Below are 18,125 nucleotides of genomic sequence, written 5' to 3'. Positions count from 1 at the left end.
GCACTCTTCCCCTCTACCTTCACAGCGGTAGGGGTGGTGAGTAGAACCTGATAGGGTCCCTCCCAACGAGGTTCCAGTCCTTTCCTTGTCCAATTCCTGATTAACACGTACGTTCCCGGTTCAATTTTAGATGGACTGGCTATAGGAGGAAGTTCGACGTCGGCAGCTCGTACCCGAGAGTGGAGGCTTCTCAATGCCTTAGTTAATGACAAAATATAATTAGTCATTTCTGTCGTCATGTGGTGAAAGTGGACAGTTTTCGGAACATTTTGATTCCACGGGGTCTTGAGGGGTCTCCCGCATATAATTTCAGCAGGACTTAACCGTGCTACCCCAGCCGGAGTAGTACGTATCTGAAATAAGGCGATAGGAAGAAGTTTAAGCCAAGTAGTACCAGTCTCTGCCTGCAGTTTAGCCAGTTTATATTTCAAAGTCTGATTAGCTCGTTCGACCAACCCAGCGGCCTGTGGCCTGTAGGCACAGTGTAACTGTTGTTTAATGCCCATTTGGGTGCAGAATTCCTTGTTCACCTGACCCACAAAATGAGGGCCGTTATCTGAACTCAATTGATTTGGGATTCCGTATCTCGGGATGATCTCTTTCATCAGAACTTTTACAACAGTGGAGGCTTTGTTATCTGTTGTCGGATAGGCCTCTATCCATTTACTAAATACATCAACAATAACTAGGACATATTTATAACCCTGACATCTTTGCAACTCAATGAAGTCCATCTGGAGGGTCTCAAAGGGACCTTCCGGCAAAGGGGTCGTTCCCCATTCGCAAGGCACTCCCTTCCCAGGGTTGTATTGTTGACAAATGAGACAGCGACTGCTAATACTCTGGGCTAGGGCTTGCAACATAGGATGCCACCAAGTGGCCAGCAGCGTACCACTAACAGCTTTGGCACCACAATGAGTTGCAAAGTGTACACATTCAATAACCCATACTGCTAATTCATCTGACATACAGGTCTGCCCCACAGGGGTACCCATAATTTAGATACACAGTCATAAGTACAACCAAGTTGTTCCCACAATGGCTTATCACAGTCAGGAGCGTCCTCCTGTAATTTAATGACGTCTTGGATGGTTGGCATTGGCTTTTCAGAGGGAGACTTGCTTTTGTTTGAGCTTTTAGTCTGACTCATCATTCTAGGGACAACCACCCTCTGTGTCTGGGACGCTTCCTTAGCTTCCTGATCAGCATATCTATTCCCTATATCTACTGGGGTCTGTCCTGTCGTGCGGGCGGAGCATTTTATAACTGAGATCTGTCTTGGTAGCATAAGGGCTTGTAACAAATCTGAGACTAACTTCTGATGGGAAATCTGCGTACCTGCAGAAGTCAGAAACCCTCTGTTTTTCCATAACTGTCCAAAATCGTGAATTACCCCGAAAGCGTATCTGGAATCTGTATACACATTGACCCTTTGGTCTTTTCCGAGGACACAAGCTCTTATCAGTGCAAACAGTTCCGCTTGTCGGGCAGAATATGGAAATTCAAAAGCAGCAGATTCGACAGTTTTACCGTCCTGGTCCACTATTGCATAACCTGAAAGTTTCTCCCCAAAGGAACCAATAGAGGCACTCCCATCTACATACATAGTTATGTCCGGATCTTTTATTGGGATATCAGACAGATCGTCTCTGACAGAAGTGTCTTCCTTAATCAAAGATAAACAATCGTGTCCTGGATCAGTCTGTTCAAGGGGTGGCTCTGTGAGAAAACATGCTGGGTTGATGGTGGTACAATGTTTAAATCGCAGCTTAGGATTATTCAGCAGATATATCTCATACTTATTCTGTCGAGCCATGGTAAGATGTTGAGTCTGCAGCTGGCCTAATAATGCAGTTACCGAGTGTGAACTGTATACAGTGATGTCCTGTTGTAAAGTCAGATTAGCAGCCGACAGCAGGCTATTGTAAATGGCCGTTAAAATCTGAGTACAAACTGGATGTCCCAGTGCTACCGGGTCTAACTTCGAAGAGTAGTACGCTACCGGTCTATGCTTGTCTCCATGTTTTTGAGTTAAAACAGCAATCGAGCAATCAGTGAGGATAGTACAGTACAACTGAAATGGTCTGTCATACAGCGGTCTCCCCAATGCGGGTGCTTGTGACAAAGCTTCATTTAATCTCTTAAATGCCCCTAAGGCGTCAGAATCTAGTTGAAATTTGCCCTCTAAGCTGGTATACGGAGTTAATAATTTAGTGTCCAAAGCAATGTTGGGGATCGACTGTCTGCAATAGTTTACCATTCCCATCCACTGCCGAACCTCCTTTGCAGTGTGAGGTACAGGGAATTGACAGATTGGTTCAATCCTGCTTCTTTCTAAGCTCCGCTCAGTTGCTGAGAGCATGACTCCAAGAAACTTAACCCTCTGTTGGCCCAACAGTACTTTCGATTGGGATACTATGTATCCTAGTGAGGATAAGTGATTTAGCAGTTGGGCAGTGTCTTTTCGGTTACTCTGCTCATCAGGGCTGGCTATCAACAAATCATCCACATACTGGACGAGAGCAGACCCTTGTTTTAAAGTCAATGTCTGTAATTGCTCCTGTAAGCATCTAGAAAATAACGTTGGTGAATTAACGAAGCCTTGTGGCAGTCGGGTCCACATATATTGCTGTCCCTTGTAAGTGAAGGCAAAAAGGTACTGACTTGATGGGTCCAGCGGCAAAGCGAAAAAGGCGTGTTGGAGATCGACTACTGCAAAGACTTTGGCTGTTGCAGGAACTTGAGCCAGAATGTGAGCTGGATTGGGCACTAGAGCATGCAGCGGCTGTACAATGGCATTGATTGATCGCAAATCCTGTACTAATCTGTACTGGTTTGGCTTGCCTGGCTTCGGAACTGCCAGTATGGGCGTGTTACACGGGGACTGAAATTTGATCAAAATCCCTTGCGTTAACAACCCAGCGATCAGTTTGTCAATGCTTGGTATCGCCTGTTGCTTTGGTGGATATTGTCGAATAGAGGGTAGTGCAACATCTTCCTGCAGGGCAATATGAATAGGAGTCATTTTAACGCATCCTACCTGTGTGGGATCCTCTGCCCACACTTGCGGATTAACATATTCTGGTTTTTCATTGCCCACATGGTGGCGCAATTGTGCCCTGTTAACCCTTGGTGTCTGGTAAAACAGAATAGTCCGGCCGCATGACAGGGTCTGTTTCTGTCGGTTATTTGGATCAGCTTGTTAGACTGTCTGTTTTACCATGGGTCCTAAATCTTTCGCATGATACGGGTAATTCACCTCCCGGGTGATATGTGGAGCTCCCTTTATTTCAAAGTATCCTGGATCCCATCCCATTGTCTTCGCAGCACCCCGAGTGATGTAACCTGTAGTAGGTGCTTCCTTCCATAACTCTGAGGGGATCTCAACATACTCTGCTCTCCCTTCTGGACCTGTAACCATAGCCCGACGGATAACTTCCCATTCCGTTCCTACACAGCTTCGGTAAAAGTCCTCCAATTCCTTATTTTTCCCACTCATATCGTAAGCCAAGGTTACATGAAGGGAACTCTCATCTTTGAAGTCTAGAGACCACCATTGTGGGGTGATGGAAACATAACACTGCATTTTAGGGGCCCATGGTTTCACAGTCAGTCCCACGTCCCCGCACTCAATGCTCAGGTGGAATGCACATAGCAAGTCTCTAGCCATGAGGTTGCAGTCTAATCCACTTGTAATTACAAATTGGTGTTTTACTGACTCATTTCCAAATTGTACTTCCACTGGTTCAGATATCGAGTATTGGCTCACTTGTCCCTGAAAACCAGACAGACTCTGTTTTTCCCCGGACTCAGGGAGATTGAGCTCCGATCGGACAGATGACATAGTTGCTCCGGTGTCTACTAAGAATGTATGTGGGTTTCCTTTAATCATCAGTGACAGAACGGGCTCCTGCTCTGACTGGATCCCGTTTACCACAAGGTTAGCTAGTGAATACTGGGGGAACGAATTGTTTTGGGAAAAGTCCGTATATCTTCCTCGTCCTCGATTCCCTTGCCAACCTCCTCTTCGCTGCCCTTGCATATGGCCACCATTTCCTTGTCTACGGGAGGGACATTGCTTGCTCCAGTGGCCTGGCTGACCACAATTAAAACAGGCATCTGACCCTGTTTTTCTCCCCCCTCCTCCTCTTACTTCAAAATCACGTCTCGGGGGAACGTAGGGTGGGCCGTAATTAGGAGCGGTTGGTCCGTTAGGGTGTGTAATGTACCCATTCCCTTCTTCGTCAAACCATCCTGGGACACAATACTGAGGCTCCATCTGATATCCTGTTCTGTCTGGGGTGTGTTTTGGCTCTTCCTTTTTTACCACATACTCAGTTTTGACTCTAACCTGGGCTTGACCTTCGTGGTGCTTATTTTCCGTCCAGTAGTATTTCACTGCCCTATCCATCTGATTGGGAGTATTCTCTGACCAGTTCATATTATTAGTCTTAATTGCTTGAGCAACCTGAGTCGGCAGGCAGTTCAGTAGTGTAGCGCAGTACAGTGGTGAGTTTCTTCCCTCACGGTATGCTACATCTCCTGACTGATTCTGGTATATTTCAGAGAATCTTTCCAAATATTCGTCTGCTCCCTCGCCCTTTTTAGGCCTGGTGTCTAAGATCTTATTTAGGTCAATTGGTTTTTGTAGGGTGGTGGTCAAGGCGTTGAGTATAGACTGTTCGCGATCACCATTCTGTGCCTGAGCGTTTGCCAATTCAGTATAATTCGCATACTGTATGTGACCCAAAAACCGAATGCGTTCAGCAGGGGTTAAAATTTGCTGCACTAATGCCCACAAGTCTCTTGGTTCTGCATTATAAACGGAAATGGTAGTCCGAAGAAAGTCTACAAACCGGGTAGGTGATTTCTTTCTATCCGGCATCCCGGCGAGAATGGCCATCATCTCGTGGGGTCTCCAGGGACAGTACACATTTATCAATTGGGGGTTGCCGGGTGCTCCGAATTTAGCCAGGTCATAGGCGGGATTAAGCACCTGTTTCATCGGTAACTGATGAGGGGTCGATTCACACCTAACTAGTGTCTCAGTACGATGTTCTGAGTTTAGCAATGTCAAGTCGTCTCCTGCTGCTCCACTGTCTGTGTCTCTAAGTTCCTGACTGTCCAGTCTCTGATCTCTCTGCTTTCTAAAACTAAGTGGGCTGGCTGAGAATTGAAATGTTGGAGCCAATAATTCCGTAGTTTTACTTCTGGTACGGGAGGAGACCGGGGAGACAATTTGAGGTCTTATCGCAGGGGTTTGAACAGCCAGTTCCGTCGGCACCGAAGGATAGAGATTCCCGTACACAGGAGGAGCACTAGGACCCTGGGGAGCTACACGGGACCAACAATTCCACTCATCCAAATCATCATCGTCTTCCTCAGCCAAGCAAAGGCCAATCATTGCATTACGTAATCCACTTTTATCAAGCCCTTTTGGCTCACCCGAAGTCTTTTCAGACTTCTGTTTAGAGTGTCTCTCATTTTTACATTCTCCTTTTAGAACCTCGACAGACTGCTCCCTCAGTGAGTGTTATTCCGAACTTCAACGCGTTATCTTGCCAACTTGCTAATACCGAAGCTTCTTTCAATTCTTGACAGGACTGTCTCCATAAAGCAATTAACCCTTTGGCTGGTTTAGCTGCATTATTTTTCCAAATTACTTCCTCTGCTTTTATGGCAGTATCTAGGTCTTTAGTTCCTCCCAATGGCCATTGAACATTTCCCAGTCTTTTATTCAACCCGCCTGACAATTGTCTAAATTGTTTTGCCTTGTCTGGATATTTTTCACACAAAATCTGTAAGGCACTGCCGGGTTCTGCAGTGACATCCAGACAATTACCCATTTTATCTCTCGTTTCCCTTACGCTTAATCAACTAGTTAACACAACCGTATTATCGCCCCCCAGTCGCTTCCTGGATTTAATTATGGTCCTGACCGCTTGTGCGTCACAATCCGAAGTGCCCTTGGTGTCTGCGCCCACTTCAGGGTCCTGACCTTCGCGTGGGGGATCTCCTATCTTAACAACCAGTCTAAGGCTGAGCGTGTGACATCGGCACTTCCTTCTGTAGTCGGTCAGCACAAGCAATCAGCTCCTGTTTATATCCACTCCCCAAGTATTCGACGTTCTGGTTTATACCCAATCACCAGAGACTCGAACACTAACTCTTAGTGATATTGATCACTGACCCACCGTGTTCCAAGGTCCTGTTTATATCCAATTATCAGGAACTCGAGCCTAGTGATATTTTGATCACTAACGCACCGTATTCGAAATTCCTGTTTATATCCAGTTACCAGGAACTCGAACCTTGAATTTCAGTGATAATTTTGATCACCGACCTAAGTTTAATTACTCCCTCAGCACGTATGCTGACCCTCAGCCGAAGCTGACCCTCAGCACTTATGCTGACCCTCAGCCGAAGCTGACCCTCAGCACTTCTGCTGACCCTCAGCCGAAGCTGACCCTCAGCACTTATGCTGACCCTCAGCCGAAGCTGACCCTCAGCCGAAGCTGACACTCAGTGATGTCGAATCACTGACCTATCTCGGTGAGGGGCACAGATAGGATGGATACTAACGAGCTCTTTCCCTTCGTTGAGGGTTCTATAACAAGGGGGCATAGATTCAAGGTAAAAGGCGGGAGGTTTAGAGGGGATTTGAGAAAGAACTTTTTCACCCAGAGGGTGGTTGGAGTCTGGAACTCACTGTCTGAAAGGGTTGTGGAGGCAGGAACCCTCACAACATTCAAGAAGCATTTGGATCAGCACTTGAAATGCCATAGCATACAAGGCTACGGACCAAATGCTGGAATATGGGATTAGAGTAGACAGGGCTGATGGCTGGCGCGGACACGATGGGCCGAAGGGCCTCTATCCGTGCTGTATAACTCTATGACTCTATGACTCTATTCGCCAGACTGACCTGAATCTCGTAAGGACGCCACACGAGTGCTAGCGAGTGGACGATTCGTCGTCAGACTTAACAGATTCAGGAAATGGGAAGTGGTAAAAGAAAGCTTTACTCACCCCGGGGGCGCCTGCTCCTTCATCCGTGTCCGAGACAATCCGCCTCTTACTCCGCGAACTCTCGGTGATCGACCGTTGAGATCCTGCCGACTACGCCAAATGATGAACTCGATTCTTTTCCCTCAGTCTGGTTCAGCAAATTCGGAGTCGAACACACCGTTGCGGTTCAACAATAACTTTATTAGAGTCGAACTTGGAACTTGGTCTGCAGCATTGATCTGGACTCCCGATAGAGTCCCACCTATGCTGGCAGAACAAGACAAAGAACATACAGAAAATACATACGTTTATACAGCTCAATCGGGGTTGGAACATTGTTACCAATCATAAGCCTGGCAAAGGTTGGCCATGAGGGGTTACCTCACTACAGGCCAATCATGGACAATACAGTCAGCTGATCACGCCGCAGTGACAGACATAGATGAATGTCTCTTCATCTCCTAGCTTGGAATGTTTTCCCCCAATCATCCCACATCCTTATCAGCTAACCTGGAATGGTCTCTGGCTTCACTAAGCTCATTATTTCTATTGATCACCCAGCTGCACAGAGACACCTACACCAAACTCCCTACTCCCGAATGGCAACATGTCAATGATGAGCATAAGCAGACCCCAACATCTAACGAGTTACTCATCTCACTATTAACCTTGAAGGGGCCCATTGTTCTAACCTAGGCAGCTTCTAATTAACCCTTGCTTGTCCTATTACTATTTTTCTACTTTGCCACTGAGACATTCTCATTCTATACTTTGCCACTTATACATTCTCATACTTTTGCCACTTAGACGTCCTCATTCGTTAGACATTCTCAAACACACAGCCTTTTGATCTGGAGTCAGACCTTTGCGCCACGCACTCTGAAGACAGGATCCGAGATGCTATTATCTATATGAATGCTTCTCAAACACCGTTTCATTTATCCCACCTTGGTCAAATCTCCGCCAGGTCTCACCAGGTGTGAGACAGTATTGGAAGCAGCCTTCACCCCCAATATCACGCTGGCATTCATCGCCTGCTCTCAGCGGACTGCAATAACAGGGCTGGGAGAAATGGACTTTGTTCACATTATTCAGCAATGTGAATCGTTAAATATTTAATCATTTTTAATTGGATCAAGGTTTACAAAATGCTTTCGCCCGGTTTCGAACCGGAGACATTTTATGTATTAGGCGAATGCAATTACCACTATAGTAGAGAAACGTGATGATTGAAGTTCCGTGTTAGGGACATAACCCCTCAGCCAAACTAATTTCCGTATTACTGTCCAGGAGCTCATTTCACAGAGATACATTTACTGCGCTGTATTTCGGAAGGCTGCAGAGAAGGATCGGTGACGATGGTCAGGCAGGGAATCCCAGAGCATCGCGCCCACACAAACATTTCACTGTTTTTTTTTGTGTGCCTGATATCCGACGGCAGTGTAAATTATGGCGAATCAGGCATGCTCAGATCACATTGTTCACAGAGTGTTTTCTTGCAGCCAAATCACACATTAGAAAACTTGAAATGAGATTAAGAGATCGGAGCCATTTAAAGTGCTCCCAGTTACTGCAGATCAGGAATTAAAACATGGCACCGGCTTCAGGGCGATCAGAATGAGGCAATGAATTGTAAAGTGGGAAAAAAGGCGCAACATTCGTCTTTGGGTGGGCTCAAACCTCCAACTTTTACGATCAATCAGCCAAACGCTTGAACCGATTGCACCACAAAGACCGTCCGCTTCCTTGCCTTGCAAGATACACTAAAGCAGCGTATCACCTGGCCAATGTTTCATGTTGCAGTCAGAGAGAATGCAATTGACCACTATCAGTGTTACTTTTCCAGAAATATAGGATGGGACATTGTTTGTGGAAACAGGGAAACGGTCTGGTCTCGTTCATAGCATCGATATCACCGCCAACCAGCTTTTGCTGTAACCGGCGCGCCCACCGATGCTTTATTTGTTACCAAGTTGCACTGTGGGAGAGCCTTCACCACACTTACTGCAGCGGTTCAAGAAGGAATCTCACCACCACCTTCTCAAGGGCAATTGGGGATGGGCAATAAATGCCGGCCTCGCCAGCGACACCCACAGCCCATGAACGAATAAAAAAATATTAGTTTCAGGTTCTGTATCAGTTTGAGGTGCTGTATTAGATTAAGCTGTTGTATTAGTTTGAGGTACTGTATTAGTTTGAGGTACTTTATTAGTTTGATATGATGTATTACCTTGAGGAATTATATTAGTTTCAGATTCTCTATCCGTTTGTGGTACTGTATTAGTTTGAGATACTGTTTTAATTTGAGAAGCTCTATCAGTTTGAGGTGTTATATTAGGTTGGGGTATCTGTATTGTAAGGAAAGAGTTAGTCTTTACATTGAAGTAATATTAACGTTTAGCTTTTGCCTCTTAAGTAAGGAACTATAAATCTCTGTTGGGAGAATGAAACTACAATCATAAGACAGATTTGCTTCATTTTATATGCATGCATATGTTTAATATGGAGACTGGTAGATTCTGAAATCCAAAAAATCTTAGTTTGTAGCTGATATCATAATACTCGTAAGTTTAATTATCCTTTTTATATAAACAATTCTCTGACAATCATAACAAGGCCTTTAAATCATTCAGAGCTGGTGTGTATGTGTGTCAGACAGCATTGTGTGCTATTCGTCTTACCAGCTTCACAGGGAAGCAGGAGAGGTGTGACATCTGTATGATTGCTACGTATCGTTCCAAGCTGACGCAGCGGGAAAGGGCTGTACTGGTGAGAGATAAACACCATTCTGCTTTCTGGTCAATGGGCAAGACCATATGTTTTAACAAACAAGTTCAAAAGTTATAGTTATAATTAATGCCTAAAGCAGAACACCTGGCTGTGCGGAAGGAGCCTGTTTGCACCACAAGGCGACATCTAGTGGAGGAGTGGAGTTAGGTGATGAGGGAAGTGATACTCTGATAACATGGAAAATGCTGGAAACCCTCAGCAGGTCAGGCAACAGCTGTGGAGAGAGAAACAGAGTGAAGGTTTCAGGTCAATGACCTTTCATCAGAACCAAGTTGGGCAGTTGTGTTAGGTAATAGTATGAAACATAGGAATTGTTTCACTCATGTGGGCTGATTTGGGTACTTTTCTGTCTTTGGAATTTGAAGATCCAAAGCAAATTCGATCAAATCCGGGACCTCTCACATATTTGGACTAACAATCGCCAAAGCGAAAATCATACCCATTGACCAACGAGCCCACTGATAAAGACCAGTGCACTCAAGAGCCAGCCATCGGAAAACCCTTTTTGGTGGCTATCCTTGATCAGCAATTATGAGGACAGGTTGCATGGACGAGACTTGCATTCCCTTGAGTATAGAATATTAAGGGGTGATCTAATTGAGGTGTTTAAGATGATTAAAGGATTTGACAGGACAGATAGAGACTATTTCCACTGGTGGGGAGAGTCCAGAACAAGGGGGCGTAACCTTAAAATTAGAGCTTGGCCGTTCAGGGGTGATGTCAGGAAGCACTTCTTCACACAAAGGGGAGTGGAAATCTGGAACTCTCTCCCCTAAAAAGCTGTTGAGGCTGGGCATCAATTGAAAATTTCAAAACTGAGATTGATAGATTTTGGGGCTAATTCGGGAGTTTAATGACTGTGACATTTTTTCCCTGTTACTTGTGTAGTTTCGATCGATGAAATGTTCGTGAAAAGAGTCAGTGTAAAGAGAGTCAGCAGTTCATGTTTTCCTGAGACACTTCCTTCAGCCCTGAGACCGAAAAGTTTGTCGTTTCCGTAGTGTAGCGGTTATCATGTTCACCAGTTACATGCAGAAAGTCCCCGATTTGATCTCGGAGGGAAGCATTTTGTTGGGATTTGCTCCCCATAAACCTCCAGGGTCGAGTTTCTTCAAGTGTGAAAGGGGATACAAACCTTTTTAAATTTAACAGCGGCTGCACCAGATTCCTTGTATAATAAGCACTAAACATTTTTAAGCAGACTCCTAAAATACAGTATGTAAAATGGGAAGAGATAAAAGTTCATGAAATGCAAAGCGCAAATATTCATTAACGTTTCAATTGTCAGTTCGCAAACAAGTTAGCATTCCCTTCAGTGTGTAACAGAACGTATTAATGGTGATTGAAAAGAACAATAAGTGACTCACAGACTGGAATTATTTTTGCGCAATGAACTATTCCCAACCACAAGGGAACACTGCATCAATCATATATATTTAAGTAAGTAATAAGTATATATACATATATAATCTATGCCTTCAGTTAACCTCGTGGCGCAACTGTAGCGCATCTAACGCCAAATCAGAAAGCTGCGTGTCCAAATCACGTCGAAGTTACTATTTATCTTACCATTCATAGGAGCCTGGATAATTTCGGAATTAATGCTTTTTAACAATAAACGGAACTTTGGTCACTAGTTCTGCGGTGCCAGGGAGGGAAGCGTCATTTCAAAATAAACTACTGGTAGCGGTGAGCAAGTTAAGGCACAGCAGGTGTTGGGACAAGTGAGTGAACCGTCTTAGTTCAGTTGGTTGTTGCTTAAACGCCCGGGTGCTTGATTCTGACACATTGATGGGCCCGACAGACAAGGAAGTAGCAGTTTCCTCAGGCTTGGCGAGCTCAGTCGGTAGAGGCATTAACCACAGGATTGTGGGTGCGAGTTTCAACTTTTATGCTGCACTCATGAGCGGACCCCAGCGCTCCATTTTCGCTGAAATGGAGAATTTCTCCGCCACCTTTTTCTTGATATCACAGTTGCTGGCGTGCGAGTGAAAAGGGCCCTCCTCTTCACTGTGAGTGCAAGAGACAAGTCTGTAGGTACCGCGTGTCGTCCAATGAATGTCAAAACTTTGAAAGAAGAGTTAGCGATTCAGGTACACAAACCTCGCTGGAGGATAATCATTTTTTTTGTCAGAGTTTCCAGCCTTGCCTTCATCTCTTGCCCTTTGCAAGGCACTTTTTCCGGTTTAAATGTACACACTGGGTGAGTTGGTGATCGGGGGGACTGCAGGAGACTCAGCGGCCCCAGGTGAGACACAGAAAAATCCGCCCTAGCCCTGTCCCAATGTAAGTTTGTGGAAGTAAACACGGGATGGGACGGTGTGACGTTCCAGTCAAACCTCCTGTCCGGGAACGCATCGATTTTAAAATTCTCATCCTTGCTTTCAAATCCCACCATGGCCCTCGCCCCACCCAACCTCTGTAACCTACAACCCTCCCAGATCATGTGGCGACAAGGGCAGGTCAGAGCATGGGTATTCAGCGGCGAGTGACTCAGCTCCTGACTCCCCAAAGCCTTTCCACCATTCACAAGGCACAAGTCAGGAGTGGATGAGTGCAGCTCCAACAACACTCAAGAAGCTCGACACCATCCAAGACAAAGCAGCCCGCTTGATTGGCACCCCATCCACCACCCTAAACATTCATTCCCTTCACCACTGGCGCACTGTGGCTGCAGTGTGTACCATCCACAGGATGCACTGCAGCTGCAGCAACTCGCCAAGGCTTCTTCGACAGCACCTCCCAAACCCGCGACCTCTACCACCTAGAAGGACAAGGGCAGCAGACACATGGGAACAACACCACCTGCACGTTCCCCTCCAAGTCACACACCATCCAGACTTCGAAATATATCGGCCGTTCCTTCATCGTCGCTGGGTCAAAATCCTGGAACTCCCTACTTAACAGCACTGTGGGAGAACCGTCACCACACGGACTGCAGCAGTTCAAGAAGGCGGCTCACCACCACCTTCTCAAGGGCAATTAGGGATGGGCAATAAATGCTGGCCTTACCAGCGACGCCCACATCCCATGAACGAATTAAAAAAATCTCTGTGCTCCTCCAATTCTGGCCTCTTGCGCATCCCCGATTTTTATCGCTCCACCATTAGCGGCTGTGCCTTCGGCTGCCTCGGCCCTAAGCTCTGGAATTCCATCCTTAAACCTCTCCGCCTCTCTCTCCTTCAACACATACCTTAAAACCTACCTCTTCGACTATGCTTTTGGTCACCTGTCCCAATATCTCCATCTGTGGCTTAGTGTCAAGTTTTGTTTAAAAACGCTCCTGTGAAGCACCTTGTGACGTTTTACGACGTTAAAGGCGCTATATGAATGCAGGTTGTCTCCTCTGGTTATCGACCCTCCTGCCAATGGAAACAGCTTCTCCACATCCATTCTATCAAAATCCCCTCATAAATTTTAACACCTCTATTAAATCTCCCCTTAACCTTTTTTTCCTCCAAGGAGAACAACCCCAGCTTCTCCAGTCTCTCCACATAACCCATCCCTGGACACGATGCAAGGCGGAGGGTTGCAACCAGGTTTGCAAATTATTGCCATCGGGAGCTGGACAAATCGAAAGGAACCGAAATGACAAACAGCTTTGTGAATCTGCAGATATGCTTTGGGAAACGGAATTGGAGGCGAAGAAAGGACTGACCAGACAGGCGGCCAAGACGTAGCTGAGTCGGCATGTCCCCCTGGAACAGTTACTCTGATGTTGTGGGTGAAATTTAGAGGTCGGAGCCATTTAAAGCGCTCCCAGTTACTGCAGATCAGGGATCAAAACCTGACATCAGCATCCAGACGCTCCGAATGATTTTTCTTTATTCGTTCATGGGATGTGGGTGTCGCTGGCGAGGCCAGCATTTATTGCCCATCCAGAATTGCCCTTGAGAAGGTGGTGGTGAGCCGCCTTCTTGAACCGCTGCAGTCCATGTGGTGAAGGTTCTCCCACAGTGCTACTCAATAACAGACAAAGCACCGGTGGGCGCGCCGGTTGCAGGAGAGCTGGTTGTCGGTGATATCGATGCTGTGAGCGAGACCAGACCGTTTCCATGTTTCCACAAACAATGTCCCATCCTTTATTTCTGGAGAAGGAACACTGACAATGGACAATTGCATTTCTGTGGCTGCAACATGGAACTTTGGCTAGGTGACACGCTGCCTTAGTGTATCTTGCAAAACAAAACACCGGATGGTCTGTGGCGCAATCGGTTAGCGCGTTCGTCTGTTAATCGAAAAGTTGGTGATTCGAGCCCACCCAGTGGACGAAAATTGCACCTTTTTTCCACACTTTCGGATTCATTGCTTCATTCTGATAGCCCTGAAGCCGGTGCCAGGTATTAATTCCTGATCTGCAGTGACTGGGAGCACTTTAAATGGCTCCGATCTCTTCATCTCTTTTCAAGTTTTCAAATGTGTGATTTGGCTGCAAGAAAACACTCTGTGATCAATGTCATCTGAACATGCCTGATTCGCCATAATTTACACTGCGGTCGGATATCAGGCACATGAACAAAAAACAGTGAAATGTTTGTGTGGGCGCGATGCTCTGGGATTCCCTGCCTGACCAGCGCCACCGATCCTTCTCTGCAGCCTTCCGAAATACAGCGCAGTAAATGTATCCCTGTGAAATCAGCTCCGCGACAGCAATGCGGAAATTAGTTTGGCTGAGGGGTTATGTCCCTAACACGGCAACTGCAACAACAGGTTTCTGTAGTGTAGTGGTTATCACGTTCGCCTCACACGCGAAAAGTCCCTGGTTCGAAACCAGGCAGAAACATTTTGAAACCTTGTCCCCATTAAAAATGAGTAAATATTTTACGATTCACACTGCTGATTAAATGTGAACAAAGTCCATATCTCACAACCCTGTTATTGCAGTCCGCTGGGAGCAGGCGATGAAAGCCAGCGTGATATTGGGGGTGAAGGCTGCTTCCAATACTGTCTCACACCCGGTGGGATCTGGCGGAGATTTGATCAGCCCCATCCATTCAACCAATAAATGAAACGGTGTTTGAGAAACATTCATTTCTATAATAACATCCAGGATCCTGTCTTCAGAGTGCGTGGCGCAAAGGTCTGACTCCAGATCAAAAGGCTGCGTGTTCACATCACATCGGGGTCACTGTATCTTTCACCGCTCACTTGAGACTGGATAATTCCCGAATAAAGGTTATAATTGCCTTTTCACAAAAAAAACAGATGTTTGGTCTAAACCCTGACTCAGTACCTACCCAGTGACAGGGAGGGGAGCGCCTGATACCCTCATTTATTTCATGCAACAAACTGACAAGAAAACTAGTATTGATTCAAAATCGACCTGCAGATGGACACACACAGAAAAGAGACAACAGAAACAGACAGCAATTACTTGCATATATACATATATATATATATATCGCCTTTAACGTGGTCAGACGATTTAAGCTCGGTGAACTTGCTTCAGCTTTCTGAAATGTACTTGTCCATCCTTCAGAGATCACGGGAAATATATTTTTTGCCTTTCGAAAAAAGACGCGAAAAGCAGAGAAATGTTATGTTTTCAATACGGCTGGTGAAATGGCCGGGCTATTATAAATTAGTAGTCGCATTTGATTCATTTAAAGGCGACTACCTAAAAATCACTTAGTGGAAATTTGAAATCACGGTTACTATTTATTTAGGTCTGAAAGAAATAACAATCAACATGTCAGTCAGTGCCCGCGGTGAGACGGTGATGAACTTGTTTGCTGCGAAGTTCACCGCTGGGCTAAAGCTGACGCCGTTTAAAAGACGCGAACCCACTCAATGTAAAGGATGAGCTCATAACCAACAGGTCCCGTCAACGTCAAACACCTTCTTTCTTGTTCAATAGAGGGAGCAGAGGCGTGTACATCATCAGACGCCAGCAACTTTAAGAAATGGAACAGATAAAGGCACAGATGCAATTTCCAAATCTTTTCAATGCAAAGTCATTTCACTTTACTTAAAGTGCCGTAAGGCTGAAAACGGGTCCCAGATGATTTGCGTTCACTCGTGACTTGTTTTCCAGTGTTTGTCCATCAGGTTTGCAATTCAATTTGTATTGGATATTGAAGATATTTCAGGATGATTGCATAACATACCACGTGTAAAGCAACCATCTTGATAACTTCAATCATCACACACTCCACATCGACGCTGCAGAGGCCCCAGCACCCCTTTCAATATTGTTTCTCTTAACTCACAGTTTTCAAAAGGGAATTGGATAAACGCTTGGATGGAAACATTTTCAGGGCAATGGAGAAACAGCAGGCGAGTGGGACTAACTGGACAGCTCTTTCAGAGAGCTGGCACAGGCACGACGGGCCGAATGGCGCTGTCTTATTCTATGATTCTATTAATAGATCAATTTCCGCCTTTCACTGAGCCTCCCTAAATGGAGCGCAGTAATCGTGTCCCTGTGAAATGAGCTCCTGAACAGTAATACGGAAATTAGCGTGGCTGAGCGGTTTGAAACTCTGGTTCGGCTCCTAACAGGAAATTTCCTCTCTAAGTTAAATTAGTTTATCAATTATCTCCCCCCCTTTCGATCTTAAATGACTTTACACATTTTATGATCTCTTCTTCTACTGTCATGCCCACAATACCAGTCTCCCTGGTAAATGCTGAAGCAAAGTGATTATTTAATATTTCTGCCATTTCGCTGTCATTGCCTGTGAGTTTGTCGTGTGTATCCCTTAGTGGCCCTATTCCGATCCGAAACTTTCTTTGGCTGTTGATGTCTCTGGAATACTTTGCTTTTTTTTATATTCCTTTTTGCCTTTCTAATAGTTCTTTAGACTTCTTTCCCAGTCTTTTCACATTCCCCTCTCTCCTTTATTGTCCAGTGTGTGCCTTTTTCTTTACTTTCAATTTTGCCCTTATTTCTTTATTCATCCCTGGTGTGTCATTTCTGGCTAGTTTCTTCTTGCTTTTTAGTGGGATATATTTCTTCTGGACTCTATTGATCATCGTTTTAAATGTTTCCCACTGCTGTTCTATTTCTTTGTCCAGGTCATTAATATGTCAAACATTTCACCGTTCGAAACTTCTCAAGTCACATGTGCATGACAAAGCCAGTTGCTTTTGTGGAAGGAGCAAATCAACTTGGCAGAAAAATCAGCTGCAGCCCAATCCACAAATAAAATATTTCCACGTCTCAGTAAAAGTAAGAACTGTCAGAAGTGGGATTCGAACCCTCGCCTCTGGAAGAGACTGCGACCTGAACGCAGCTCCTTAGACCGCTCGGCCATCTTGACTACCGACATTGTACTTGATTCTGCATAATTTCTGCACTGTTCGCCAGTGACAGCAGCATGAAAGTTTAAAAAGGTACTCGTTCAAAGTGGGGCTCGAACCCACTACCCTAAGATTAAGAGTCTCATGCTTTACCGACTGAGCTAGCCGGGCATGCATATACGTTGCCGCCTTATCTGTTATTGCAGCAAGCAGGAGATAGACTCCATTTCAATTATTGGAACCAATTCTGAGGGACAGGATAAACTGTCACTTCGAAAGGCACGGACGAATCAAGGACAGTCAGCATGGATTTGTTAAGGGGAGTTCGTGTCTCACTAACCTGATTGAATTTTTCGAGGAGGTGACAAGGAGGATCGATGAGGGTCGCGCAATTGATGTAGTCGACATGGATTTTAGCAAGGCTTTTGAAAAATTCCCACATGGCAGATTGGTCGAAAAAGTAAAGGCCCATGGGATCCAAGGGAATGTGACTTGTTGGATTCAAAATTGGTTCAGTGGCAGGAAGCAAAGGGTAATGGTCAATGGGTGTTTTTGCGGCTGGAAGGTTGTTTCCAGTGGGGTGCCGCAGGGCTCGGTACTCGGTCCTTTGCTTTTTGTGGTATACATTAACAATTTGGACTTAAACGTAGGGTGCATGGTTAAGAAATTTGCGGGTGACACAAAAATAGGCCGTGTGGTTGATAGCGAGGAGGAAAGCTCTCGACTGTGGGGGTTCAGGCAATTTTCTGATAACAAAGCACTCCATCTATCTCTGAACGAATTTTGAACGAATATGTGTGTTTGACCCAGCACAGGCACGACGGGCCGAATGATCTTCTCTTGTGGACCAACATAATACGATGATACTCAGTGTTGTCAGTCGGAAAAGCAACACATTCCAAATAAGAGCAGAGAGAGGAAACTCGTCTAACAGCATAACAGCACGGTGAGATATTGTATTTGAGAAGGATGAGGAGGGATAGTTTATCATGGTGGTAGTCACATCGGGTATCATTTGTGACTTTGATAAGGACCATTTCATGCTGCGACAGGGGCGGAAAGCTAATTGGAGAGATTCAGCCCGG

General features: G+C 45.5%; 1 protein-coding gene and 1 non-coding gene across 2 annotated transcripts; one reads left to right on the top strand and one right to left on the bottom strand.

Annotated features, from left to right (window-relative positions):
* Positions 1-308: 308 nt before the first annotated feature.
* LOC137315444 (uncharacterized) lies at positions 309-3,670 on the bottom strand (the record flags this gene model as incomplete). The annotated part of the gene is made up of 3 exons (XM_067980121.1): positions 3,221-3,670; positions 2,068-2,998; positions 309-901 (listed from the first exon to the last, which is right to left on the bottom strand). Coding segments are annotated over exons 1-3 (1,974 nt in total), but the record flags the coding sequence as incomplete, so codon positions are not given.
* A 10,838-nt stretch (positions 3,671-14,508) lies between these two features.
* On the top strand, positions 14,509-14,581 carry trnav-cac (transfer RNA valine (anticodon CAC)). Its single transcript has one exon. It is a non-coding gene; the product is annotated as a tRNA-Val (tRNA).
* Positions 14,582-18,125: the final 3,544 nt, after the last annotated feature.

Source organism: Heptranchias perlo, unplaced genomic scaffold (assembly GCF_035084215.1).
Source record: "Heptranchias perlo isolate sHepPer1 unplaced genomic scaffold, sHepPer1.hap1 HAP1_SCAFFOLD_55, whole genome shotgun sequence".
NCBI lineage: Eukaryota > Metazoa > Chordata > Chondrichthyes > Hexanchiformes > Hexanchidae > Heptranchias > Heptranchias perlo.
This window is presented reverse-complemented; position numbering and strand designations above follow the sequence as displayed.